Raw genomic sequence first — 13,534 nt, forward strand, 5'->3', positions numbered from 1 at the left:
GACTTGGGTTCAAGTCCACCTACAAAAAAGTAATATTACTTCTTTGAATGTCAACTTCTTCATCCATAAAATGAGAGTCACTCAGTAATCTCCAAGAGAACTCACATTTCCAACACCTGCTTTTCTATATCTTATCTCATCTAATTCTTATAAGTTCTTTTGAGTTAGATATCACTGTGCCCAGTTTAAAGATGTGGAGACAGAGGCCCAGAGAAGTTAAACGCCTTTATCAAACTCACAAACTTAGTAAGTAATAGAAACAGGATTTGAACCCAAGTGTGTCAGACCCCAGACCAATATACTTCAAATAGTCCTCCAAACTCTGTGATTCAGTGACATAGGGATGGCTCTCTAACACACACTGTGCCTGAAGAAATGCTACATGGCCATTATTCCCACCTGCCTCTGTTCAGTTTTCTCCAGAAAGGGCTGAAAGGAAGCCACCCCACAGGAGAGGATCAGCACGATAAAGCCATGTGACACCAAAAGTGTGTGAAGAGTGGACAACAGACTCCCAAAAAGCTGTGGAGGAGGAAACCAAAGCAGAGCCAGAAACAACAGAGAAAGGAGAACAGTGCAAAGCAAGCTTCGGCCAGTGTGGTGCTGTGGTCAGCTTCTGAGAAGTGACATACTAGGCTGGGCATCTGAGCAGCCAGCAGTCTCAAGGCACGAAGCCGTGATCGCCCGCTCTCCCACTTGCAATGCCACAAAGTTTATGAGAAGGAGCCTTCTACCTACTCCCAGTTTCTTTGGCTATATTCACAAATGAATGGTTAATAATTGTTACCTGAAACATCTGAATCGTAAACGATAACAAAAAAGACTTTCATATCCTCCCTTGTGCTGGTTACTCTGCTTTTAAAAAGAAAAACAGTCCATAGACTTTTACATGGAATTTGAAACAAAATTGGATGTTATTATTACTTTTTCAGTGTTAGTATGGCACTGGAGAGAGAGAGCATGCTACAATTTTAGTCAGGACATATTTGGTCATCTATTTTTTATGACTTACAGCAGAGAATTAATATTTAATATTATGAAGCTCCAGATTTTATGGTTTCTTTCAGAATGTAAAATCCATTACAGCTAAACTCTGATCAGCTACAACTTTTAGACTGATTGTGTGTCTTGTTGGGTAGAAGTTTCTAATAATACCTAGCATTAGTCTAGTTGAATGGGTCCTGAATAGAAGAAATTCTATCAGCAATGAGATTGGAGTGATTAATATATTCAAGTGATTACTCTGAATGAGTAAGAAAAATACAGGTTATAGAGATGAGCATATGAAGTTTGGAATAATGAAGACTTCCAATTTCTTATTCTCCAGATGTCAAGTAAAACTAGTTCCCAAAACCTCATGAACTTTCTTTGTTCATAAACCACTGCCTCAGTCAGACACTCTTGTTCTGGCTCCATTAAAGTCAGAAACTGGCCACTACAGCCCCCCTTCTGGCTACTTCACAACTTGGGGAGCGCGCCTCTTCTCCCTTTTCACTCCCTCTTCTCCTCCCCAGCAAAGTTGCTGCTGCAGTGCCATCTTTCGCTGCTGCTAACTTGTGCTGAAGCCTTAGATCATCGCCCACCAAAGACTTGAAGTTTGCCAAACTTAATTTTCTTCAAAATATTTTTAGTATCTGTTGTTTCCCAGGGACTGCAGTAATAGAAAGATATGGAAGAAAGTTTTCATATTCTGCTTTCAGAGTTTCCATCTAATAGGAGAAGTAGTGATGCCAGCACAAAGCAGAGACGAGGGCTGGATAACTCCTGCCCAGCTCCCTGGTTTCCTTTCCAGAGTCTTAGTTTGGCTCCAGACTATTGAAAGACCAAACCTACAGATCTCCTGCCCTTTAGCCAAAGACCCCTGAGAGTTCTGCTTTAGCTGACTTGGTCTATGAAGGAAATTTTTCCTTTAAAACAATGTCCTAAACGGCAGTTAGGTTCCACAGCACTTTTGGTACAATACTATTATTTAGTTACAGAATAAGTTAAATGGGTCTCTGTACCAGGCCAGAAATCTAGCAACTGTAATTCTTAACATCACTTGTATGGGAAAATACTTTCTGACTTCCAAATAATTATCCTTCACGTGTTACAAATAAAATACGACTGATAGGCACATATAACATAGTTGTTATATGTCATAAAACACAACTAACTTTGTTCTTGGGTTTCAAATAGTACAATTCCCTCCTGTTGCACCCTGTTGTCTCCCCTACTTTATTCAATCTTTGCTCAAATGTTAACTCCTCAAAAAACTTTCTCTGATCGCCCTATCTAAAACAGAGAATTTTAGTTTTTCTTTATTGCACACATCACTGCCTGAAATATGATTTATTTGTTTGTTTATGTATTTATAGTCTGCCAGGGGTTGTCTCTTATTCGGCAACATTCCCTGTGCCTTAAATAGTGTCGCGCACATCAAAAAAGCTTGATGATGACTTGCTGTAATAAACAATGAGCAAACTGGACTCATTTATCCAGCTTTATTTCTCTCTACTTTGTAAAGCAGTCTTAACGTCACTGCACATCACTTTCCTTAAACAGGGCTGTTGACTCTATAATCTTTAAGCACCTTTCAAGACCTAAAATTTTATGATACTTTGCTCTCCCAGTTCTGACATTGGTGACATGAAGAAATCTGGAGAGGATAAGGAATCCGCACTTCTTCATCTCCATCCTGCTTTCTTGCTCTGAGCCTAACTCAGAGCCAGGCCGACTGATTTTCACAGCCCCTCTACCATTCTCCTCTCTTCTCACTTTGCCTTTCCTATACCAAGAAACATATGCCAAGATTCTTGGAAATTTAGGTAGATGGAGTGGGATGTACAGGATGCTACTCAAGCATAGAATCAAATCTTTAAATCTCTACTGTGGAATCAGAAGTTGTGCATATGAAGGGTACAAATCATACACATACTAAAGCGTTGGAAATTCTCCCTTCGGAGAGACAGTCCTTTGAAAACACAAATATTCCTGGAAGAGACATCATCTTACACTAATTCTCCTTAATATGTTAGTAAATTTTGGGGGTACTTGTTCTAATCGAAGGTACTAGATGCTTCATTAAAAATGTACTCTAAAAATTCAAGGGGGGGGGATGTGTAGAAAGGAGAAGTGGGGATCATAGAAGATAAAATTTACTAACATCATAGTTTTATTCAGTATCAGCCTTGTTAAAGCTTCTAATTTTCTTTTTAAAGAACAATATAAAATCACTCTGGAAGATGCTAGGAAGAGAATAATCCGAGAAACTTTGTTGCAACTGGACCAAAGGAAGGAATGGGCCACACAGGTATATTTCAATTTTCTGAAAAACAAAACAAATATTTTCCCCCTATTTTTTCTTGTGGTATGTTATAATGGTTAAGAACTTGGGTTCTTAAGGCAGGCAGTTTGAGTTTAAACTAAATTTGTTACTTTTCTGTTCTTCCATTTCCTAATGTATAAAAAGGGAACAATAATAATATTTACCTTCAAAGAATAGTATGAGGATTGAATAAGATGATTTCAGTAGCATAATGCCTCATAAGAAGCAAGAGCTCAGTAAATTATTGCTCAGTTATTTTTAAGTATAATAATGATGGCTATAATAAATTATTAAATAAAAGTTTAGATGCATTGTAGAATGAAATGTAATTTGTCTAAAATAAATTAAAAGTACATTCTTACATATCCAAAACCTAAAAGAATATACTTTACATTACCTGAGCTTTAAACATTTGGACTATAAAAAACTATTTGAGATATAATTTCCAATCTTATATGTTTTCTAACCTCTTTGTTTTGCAAAAAGTATCTGATTCTCTATTCTTTTCACTCTCCTTCCCCTGTCCCCAGACTATCTCCTAAACCCAGACCTTGCTGGGTTTATCTCTTCATCTGGAACATCTCTTCTTGAGAATCATAAATGTCTGTTTTTTTCCTAAAGTTCTTCGCTAAATTTTAGTTGCTGCTGTGTTTTGCTTCCCTGTTAGCTCAATTGTTCATTTACTGTTATTATCCTATCGAACGATTTTTACTGATCTACACAAATACAGAGAGGATATGGAAAACTGACTGATGGTTTGTCTGCCCATGCAATTCGGCCACTTGGAGACTGACTATGACTAAATGGTGAAATCAACAATTAAGTGACCTGACCATAGTTAAGATGATTAAAAGTGTATGGTAGATCAAATATGCTTTCAGTATACACGTTCAATATATAATGAGGACTCATCAGATACCGTTCCTAGTATTTTACATTTAAGTCTCTCAACAATGCTAGAAGGTAGAAACTTGCTAATGAAAAGACTGAGGCACAGAGAAATTTCGTGACTTGTCCAAACCAAGTGGCAGAATCAAGATTCAATACAAGGTGTCTCCTTTAGATCATTGCTCTTAATCATTACACTATACATTTTCTTCTCTCTACATAACCAAATATACACACATAACCAAATATACAGACATGAATTTTCCTCATTTTATCTGGCTATTTTAACATACAGTTTAACTTCTGTAATCCACTGTTGCAGATCATTAGCCAATCATTAGCAGATCATAGCTTATTGGAGTCACCTGAGAAATTTGCTTAACCCAGGTGGCACCTGGGGTGCACCCATAGAGATGCTCATGTAATAGACCTGGGATATTGCCCGGGCTTCTGGATTTTCAAAGCATCCAGGAGATTCTAATGTGTGACCAAAGTTGAAAAACACTGTTCTATTGTTAGTGAATTAAGCCATTAGCCAATTAACTTCAGTTATGAGGTACTTCCTACTTCTGTTCAAATGAAATTCTATGTTTGAGGAAACTAGAAGTATCAGTTATAGCTGGTGTATAAAAGTTCCTGGTTCCTAAAAAATGTAGGTCTGCTCTTAGTTCAGTTAGCATTATTTAAAGAAAAAATATATATACTGTAAATCTACCAACTCTAAAGACTTGGATAAATTTGCCCTTAACATATTTTTAAATTATTTCTGTCCATGTTTATGAATGAGAAGATTTTCCTTCATTTCTTTTGGTTGTGCCCTTCAGTTGTTGAATTTGTAACATGGTATCCATACAAAAGTACCTCATAGATAAATATGATCTGTCATCCACTATAAAGTTCCTTTGGGTGGCACTATAAATATCCAAGTAATTAAAAATGAATTTACATTTTATGAACCTACTAAGTAAGGCTTTTACTGTTTTCTTCATCTAAAATGCCTTTTTCCCCGCAAGGAGACTGTCTAGCCTGCCACCTGAAACTATTTGCTGTTAGGTTTATAAATATGTATATTGCCATTACTGACATGGGAGAGGAGAGAGTGGTAGAGGAGCTGTGAAAGTCAGTAGACCAGGTTCGGAGTTGGACTCAGAGCAAGAGAGGAGGACAGAGATGAAGAAATGCAGATTCTCTATCCTCTCAGGCCATAAGTGTCAGAATTGAGAGCGCAAAGTATCATAAAATTTTAGGCCTTGAAAGTTACTTAGAGTCAAATTAAAATGTAGTAATGCAATCTATTCATGCTTTTGCTAGATGTTGAATTATGTCTTTACCATAAACTTGAAGAATGTTTGATCACTGCAGCTTAGCCATCTAAATGTGGAGCAGATTATTTAATGATTGATTTTTACCATGGCAGTCAGATTCAGTCGCAATAAAGGCTAAAATGAATAGACAGCCATTGTCCAGTTCTTTAAATTGCCTGTATTAGGCAGTGTACACCAGCAAAACAATACAGTAAGATAGTAAAGAAAGAACAACTGAAACAAAAGTTCTTAGGTATGTGTCCAAAGTAATTACAAAACATAACTTAAAATGAGCAATTAGATAAGTGGATTGTGCAACACCATTGCTAAAATTGTGAATCATCATGTGACGACTCTTCCTTAATAGAGAAACTTTCTTTTAGAATTCTCTAAGGTTCATTGACAAGGGCAGCTATCGAGAGATCTGGGAGAATGACTGGCTAAAAAGAGAGGTGAGTGAAATTTTTAAATACGATTTTTTTCTCTTTTTTTTGAACTGGACATTACTTTTATTTATGGAGTCATAGGGAAAGCATGGAACTGTGTCTGACTGGGGTAAAATAAAATTTAAGTGGAGTCTTAATCTTATTACCAAATGTTACTCAGTGAATATAAATAATTTTAATAATAACCAGAAATCATTTTTGGCATCACAATTTACAAAGTATACTCAAATGTACAAAGCTTGTTTATGCCCTAAAATTGATCTGGTCTTCCTCAGGACCCCACTTTCTCTGGGTGATGGAAACAAGGCTAAAGAATTGTCCTAACCTCATTGTCTGTAGTTATAAATTGCCTCTTTGAGATGACATGGTCTCCTTTGGATGAATGTTCAGTCTTTTAGGTTTGTTCTCCTCCTGCTCTTCTCTAAGATGGACCTGTCTTTTAAGATGGAAGGTGGGACTTACATGCCTTCTTGTGGGGAGTGTTAGTGAAGAGGGCTCAGATTTATGGGGTTTCCTTTAGATCCTTGCTCCCTCTGCTTTCCGATGTGGAGGCATTGCTTAGTCCACTTTCTGCTCTGCTGACTTCTAAAGTGGGCTGCTCTGACCTTTTGGACATTGTGTTTCAGCCAACACCAAACCCACAGTTATAACCATTTGCCAGTGGCCAAGATGTCCCTACCCACTGCGATCTCTACGTCCCATACCAGCTTGGTCCTCAGGCTCTCTCCACGCTTCCTTCTGGAGAGCGCACAGGAAATAATGGATCCAGCTGTCCACCTGTGTCCTTATACCAGAGTTGTAATACTGCTCTTGCTGGATATGGTCATATGAGGACCCCTCTAGACCTACTTGATTATGGGATACTGCCCTATTTTCCTGGCATTGTACATACTAGTCCCTCTGCCCTTACCTCCTTACCTTCATCTGCCTGAAGAACTTCAACTCTTTCTTTGGCACTGACTTCGATTATCAATTTCTTAGTGAATCATTTTGCGACTCTCCCAGGAAGTTTTAAGTGCCTTTCACCCAGTGGTCTTCTTGTTTCATTGTAATTCATACTAAAATATGTTGAAATCGTCAGTTTATGCATCTGCCTTGTCACTGCAAAGAGCGGGCTATACCTTTTGACCTGTATATATCCATGAAATCGAATAAATAAGCTGTGCTCATTAAATAGTTACTGAATGAAAGAATGTCCATGAGTATAGATATATGCATTGGAGGGATGAATCAAATACATGGCTTAGATCTTGGGTGAAGATGTGAAAGCATGTTATTGGATGAAACAGGCAGGTAATTTTTGGTTTAGATGTTATAAGAATGCTACAAAGGATGTGCAAAACTCACTACAGCACTCTGAAATTTCTTTTACATCCAGACAAGTAGCAACCAAACTTATGCTTAGATGCCATCTGTGAAAGAAAATACACCATCTTTTGGGAGAATTCATTTCAACTACACACAGCTCTTGTTATCAAGTTATTAGAATGTGATTCTCAAACGTACATCATCACCACTAAATTGTGTGTGTCTTTAGCTGTGGATCTATATTTTTATTTACCCACCAAGTATTTTCTCTTGTATGTCCCAAAGGAATTTCAAATCCAACATACCTAATGCAGAACTCATTGAATTTCTCCTTAAATTTTCTCCTCCTGCATTTTTTTCTACCATCTACTTAGATACTTAAGGTAAAAATGTCACTGTCACCTTCCCCTCTTCCCTTTTCCTTGCTCCCTATTTGACCAAATAGAGTTGGTGAGTCTAGGAAACAAGGAATTTAAATTTTAACATGCTTCCTATGATATTGACAATTTCTTTTTAAATTATCTTTATAAAGTCATGGTAAATGGGAGTCCACATAATTTTCAAAAAGTAATCCCCAATTATTAAAAAGAAATGTTGATTTAAAAACTCAAGATGAGCTCAGTAGTTAAAGAATATTAGGGAGGAATTTAGTTCTTATATTTTTATTAAATCAAAAGTATGATCCTGATGATTATAATTTAATAGCTCAACTCATAAGGTATCATAGATGCTAGGTTTAGAGAAAATGGCTATAAAATTTACATTTAACTGATAAGAAGGGCTGTTTTGGTGACTTGATCCTTGCTACCAAAGCCACAAATTACATTTTGTTTTGTTTTATTTTTTACTTCTCATAATTTAGTGGAAATAAAAGACAGAAAAACGTCAGGTTTAATTGAATCCTGAGCAAAAAGAGCTTAGTAATAAAGAACAAATCATTTCAAGGAAATTCAACAAATTGAATTTCTCTTTATTTCAATAAATATTCATTCTAGCATTATTAAACATATTCACAAAATTAATTAAAACCATTTCTGGTTATAAGTACTATCACAAGAATTGAAAATTGCCTGGAAATACAACAGTGTGTGTCAGCTAATTTATTTGAGGAAGGTTTAGAATGAATAACAAGGGATACTTAATAATGGAACTCCTAAAAATATTTCTCCATTTAACTCTCAACAATAACAAAAAGCTTAGGTCCCTGGGAAGAATATGAGACATCCTGTTGCTTGATTTTCATTATCTGGTTTTATTTAGCATGCTTATTGTAAAAATGAAGAAAAATTAAATTTCCAAGTGACTTAGACTAACTTAACAAATGGACAGCCAGAAAAACTAGACAAACGGATTCCAAGAGGTTACCAATCAGAGTTTCAAGTGTGAGGAGGCATAAAGTTAACTTAGCTCTTGCAGGGGAAAATTTCAAGAGCATACATCTTATTCAGGATTGTAGATCTCTGACTAAATTATTAACTACTAAGTTTTAACTAAATTATCTTTCTCAATTTCTTAAGTACGTTTCTTGGGAGTTTAGGGAAGAGCAGGATTGAGGAGGGAAAAGTGGTCTTCTACTTCCTCCTTTTCACTTTCTTACCCCAAAAATCTAAAAGTATCTATATGGCTATAAAAAAGAAACTAGTTTTCATTTTCCTAACGTTTCAAAAGGCTGGGCGGGAGATAGCCATTGATGAGAACGTTACTTAGTACTCTAAAGCGGTAGGCGATGCCAGAGGATAGCCTTAGCTTAGAAGATCGGACTTATCTCCCCAAAAGGGCCTTCATTTTCAGCTTTGGAAAGAGACCAAGAACTGCTTGTGCTGCCTCCCAAGCATGCCAAGCCCTTAGGTCAAACATTTCCAAATGTTCTATTAATTCCTCTTGTTTATAACCTCTAACTATAATTTCTTTCTCATCCCTTGACATTTGAAAACTATAAAATTTTCCTTAAGGCATTCAAGCTTGTAATCAAACTGATTATCTCTCAACATATGAGATCCTAAAGCACCAATCCCTAGTTTTGTAATTTAGTATTACGGACTTAAATGACTTTGCTAAATTGGTTAAAGCAGGTGGATAATATATTCTTTCTAACTCCAATCCACCAGCAATATTTGAGCCTTTTCTATGACACTGATATTGTTTTATAATATGTTATTTGCATATTTGTTCACTGGATTATAAACCCTTTTGAGAGTAGGCATGCCTAATTCACTTTTGCATCCTTCTACATCTAGCACAGAACCTTGCCCATAATAGAATTCAGTAATTTAATAAATAACTTATATGATAGAGGCATGCATATGATCATATACTGAATGCTTCCAGATTTTAAAATACAATAATTAAGTCTCAATTACAAATCAAAATTGTTAGTTATCTCTTTCTAAGTACTCATCTCGGTTACACTCTTGGTATCTCCCAACAAGAGATACTGAATCTAAACCCCTGTGCCTTTTTTGTCTGATTATATTTTGTCAAGACACATTACTTTTTCCTTTAACACATTAGTTTATCTTTGTTATTCTCACCAGCCTATCATTTTCTATTTTACACTCTTACTTTTAATTCTTCTATTATTCTGACCTTTGCCCATGAGCAGGTCTTATTCCAGCACCTGTACAGCTCATGCTGTTCTGGGAGGGAGGGAGGTGAGCTGGGTTCTATTTAGTAACATTCTTCTATGTATTCTTCCCAGTATCAAGCCTTCTTTAGACAAAAATTATCAAAATACAAGTCTTAAAGACCGATGAGAACTGTATCAATAGAACCAGCAAATTTTGTTTATATTTGAGCTAGCCATATTTCTTCAGTAAATGTTAATTAAACCTGCTGTGTCTGTCTGTGACCATTCATCACCTGCAAGACAAAAACCAGACTCTTTAGCATTATTTGCCTCTTCCCTAACTACCCAGTTCCTCTCCTACTTCTCCTCACCCCTACTTTATATCTATCTACACCAAAATAATTGTGCCTTTACATATGTGGTTCCTTCTGCCTAAAATGTACATTCTTGTTAACCTTATATAGATCCTCACTTAGCTATTAATACAGCGTACTGATAAATTCATTAGTACTATTTTCTTATTTATCTTTGCCTCCAACTCGTGTATAAGTCCAGTGATGGTTTTGAAGGATAGAAAAGGACAACTCCTGTCATTCAATAATAACTACTTAACCATGCAAACAAATTCTGCAAATGACCTTTTTAGAGAGGAAAGACAAAGGAAATTCCTAATAAATAATACTGGATATATCTTCCCCTCAGGCAAAAGCACTTTTAGGAATTGAATTTCTTATCAAACACTAAATAGAACTAAATCAATAAGTACCAACCATTCATTCTCATCTTCTGAGAACAGATTGCAAATCATAGGAAGGAAGTTGAAATATTGGAAAAAGCTATTCATGAACTGGAAGAAGAAAATTTGGTGCTCATCGATCAACTATTCAATTGTAGACTTGTGGATCTCAAAATACCCAGGTGAAAAATTTTAATATTTCTAGAAAGTATTTTGTAAACATTTGTATCTGTAAAAAGTTATTTTTAAGATGATTTAATTTTTTAATGCATCAGCCAGATTGCAAAAGTTGAAAAGAAAGCAATTCATAAAATGGCCATGGTGAAGGTATAAGATTATTACAACTGACCATTGGTACAGTGCAAACTTTGACTTGCTTTTTCTAGCAATGCGCTGCAGTCATAATAGTAAAAACTTAACGTGAACACCAAAAATGCTGACCTTCAGAAGCCTCCAGGCCAGCAGGGAATATGGGCATGAAGTTAAATGCGTAACAGTGAAGTGGAAGGTATATTAGGTACAGAGTTAGCAAAAAGGCAGGAGTGATCAACTCTGTGGTACCTTCTGGAAGTGTTCTGGGCTTCCGGTTACTTTGTGGACTATAGAATCATTTCCTTTGACAGTTAATGAAAGAATCAAAATACTTCCTAGACAGAAAAAATAGCTTATAATTCCAAGTCACATCTATTCCTGCATAAGAAAAAGCAAATGTGTACATGGCTTTGTATTTTAGGTTCTCTCTTTTTATTACCTAACGAAGAAGTCTTTATATACCAGTTTTGATGGAAAATTAGAGCCCTGGAATATGACAGAATTTAAAAATTCAAAGTGGCATTCATAATTTGAACAAGTATTTAGAAACAAGAAATAATCTAAATAGTAGCATGTTTAGGGAAAGAGGAAACGTGCAAGATGGGAGAGAAATGTCTGAGTCTAGGAATTAAAGCAGAGGAGTTCAACATGGTAGAAGGGCCAGGAAAAAATTTTCGCCCAAGAAGTTCATGTTGCTTGGGTGGCATGGAAAAATGCTATTTGAGATATAAGAAAGAATGTTACTTACAAACTTCCTAATGTGTTCTAAGAAGGGTGGATGCAGGTAAGATGTGGAGTTTTTGTTTGCTGGGTTAAGTGATAGGTGTCAGGATACAAGATTGGAGAAATTGGGGCATAGTACAATTACCTCACAGGCTGAAAGCTGGGTGGGGCAGGATAGAGAAAGAGGCAACCTGCCTCCTTTCCACAATTTATGTGTGCTATCCTAGAGAGGTAAATACCATTGTAGGTGATGTAAGCAGATGAATAAATTGGTTGATTGGTGAACTCCTGTATTTCCAGATTTGAACCGATGCCCTTTAGGAGGTGAGGGTCTCACTGTCCCCCCACCCCCAGTAGGCAATAATCTCTTTTGCCAGCCCTCCTCTCTATAATAAGGTCTCCAGTTCCACACTTCTGTCCACCTCTAATCCTTGCCATCTGCTATTACTGCCACCCTCTTGTAATCATGTCTAATCTCTGTCAGCTGTTGCTGGTGTTGTGGCTTCTAACCACTGCTCTACCTGCTCTCCGCTGTCCTCTTTTCCTCTTTTCTGAACCGGTCAACCCTTAGAAAAGAGCTACCCTATAAATTGCCAACCCCACTTCCTGCTTTGGTCAGCTCCATCTGGTGTATCTGATTTGGATCTGACAAGAATGTGAAGTGCTAATTATAACAAGAGAACTCTTTCATTGGCCAGAGAGAACTTGGCAAGGACAGGAAGGGAGATGAAAAACTTTTAATGGGGATTTTCATTAAGTTGTTTGCTGTGTCTTATGCAATTTAACCCAATCCTCTGTCTTCCCTACAAAAATCTTCAGTGAAATCTACCTTGTTCATCAATACTCTGTGGGTTAGTTTTCTTTGGTGAGATATATGAGTGTTTAGTCTTGTTTCAGAGTTGAGAGAGATGAAATCAAAATCTGTGTAAGGAAAAAGAAACAGCATGGGCAACTTAAGAACTCAGTTATGTACCCCAGTAAATGCTTCTGTAGCACCCTGAACTTTTTCTTTGTAACTCACGTTTATCACACTGGTGAGTATTTATTTAGTGTATGCTTCCTTGCTAGATTATAAACTCCTTGAGGCAACCGTTCAGGACATTTTAGAAAGATCTGCATAAAGAAACAGAGAAACATGTAAACCCTCAGTTATCTGTTACACTTCCTATCCAGAAGGATAACTTTAAATATATTCAGAAGCTTTTACTGTACCCACTTTCAAGTCAAAGAAATATAACACATATTGTATATTTTATAGTAACTTCCCTTTCCACCTTTTTGTTGAAAATTCAGTTCTGTTTAATAGTAGTAGGATGGTGACTTCATATAATAACATTCTTTAAAATATTTTCTGTATTGTTAAATATCAAGTGCTGCTGCCCTATGGTGGTACAAAAGTGGCAATAAACTAATGATTAAGAGAGAAGCCAGATTTATAAAGGTTACGGCATTTAGTAAAATCTTAATTATTCAAAACGGTAAAACCAATAGAGAATTCTATGGAAATTTTCATTCTGGTCTGTCTACCTACAGACCGGAGCTATACGTGAAACTAACCCTTACTAAGCTAAGTATTAAGAAGGTTTTACAGATATACAGACACTGTGTGTAGTTACATTATTTGCTGAAGACGTAAGCATTTTGAATAATACTTTATTCGTGTTCTTTAAATAGCTGACAGTGTGTAAACCAGGGATTCACACAATTCAGGGATTGTTTGCTGGGATGAAAAGCATAGGGGGTTGTTTGTATATCTACAAGGGTCCAATTGCTTCATGCTGTCTTCAGGCAAACTTAATGGAAATGCCCTACGGAGCTTTCAAGGCATCATATTTTCTGATTGATAATTCAGTGGGAATCCAAAAAGGCAGCAGATTAAACACTTGTGCACAGAGCTGCAACAGCAAACACAACTCATGGGGCTTGTAGCTGAAACATGCCATT

The 13,534-nt window shown here is 36.5% G+C and overlaps 1 protein-coding gene across 1 annotated transcript in view; it reads left to right on the forward strand.

Moving 5' to 3' along the window:
* Positions 1 to 13,534, forward strand: part of CCDC83 (coiled-coil domain containing 83) — a 46,206-nt gene that overhangs the window by 28,788 nt on the left and 3,884 nt on the right. Inside the window, 6 exon segments of the mRNA XM_023532492.1 lie at positions 3,201 to 3,292; positions 5,883 to 5,951; positions 10,616 to 10,737; positions 11,987 to 12,009; positions 12,012 to 12,043; positions 12,046 to 12,069. Of these exon segments, the coding sequence (XP_023388260.1) occupies positions 3,201 to 3,292; positions 5,883 to 5,951; positions 10,616 to 10,737; positions 11,987 to 12,009; positions 12,012 to 12,043; positions 12,046 to 12,069 (362 nt within the window).

The sequence above is a fragment of the Pteropus vampyrus genome, unplaced genomic scaffold, assembly GCF_000151845.1.
Source record: "Pteropus vampyrus isolate Shadow unplaced genomic scaffold, Pvam_2.0 Scaffold84, whole genome shotgun sequence".
Lineage (NCBI taxonomy): Eukaryota > Metazoa > Chordata > Mammalia > Chiroptera > Pteropodidae > Pteropus > Pteropus vampyrus.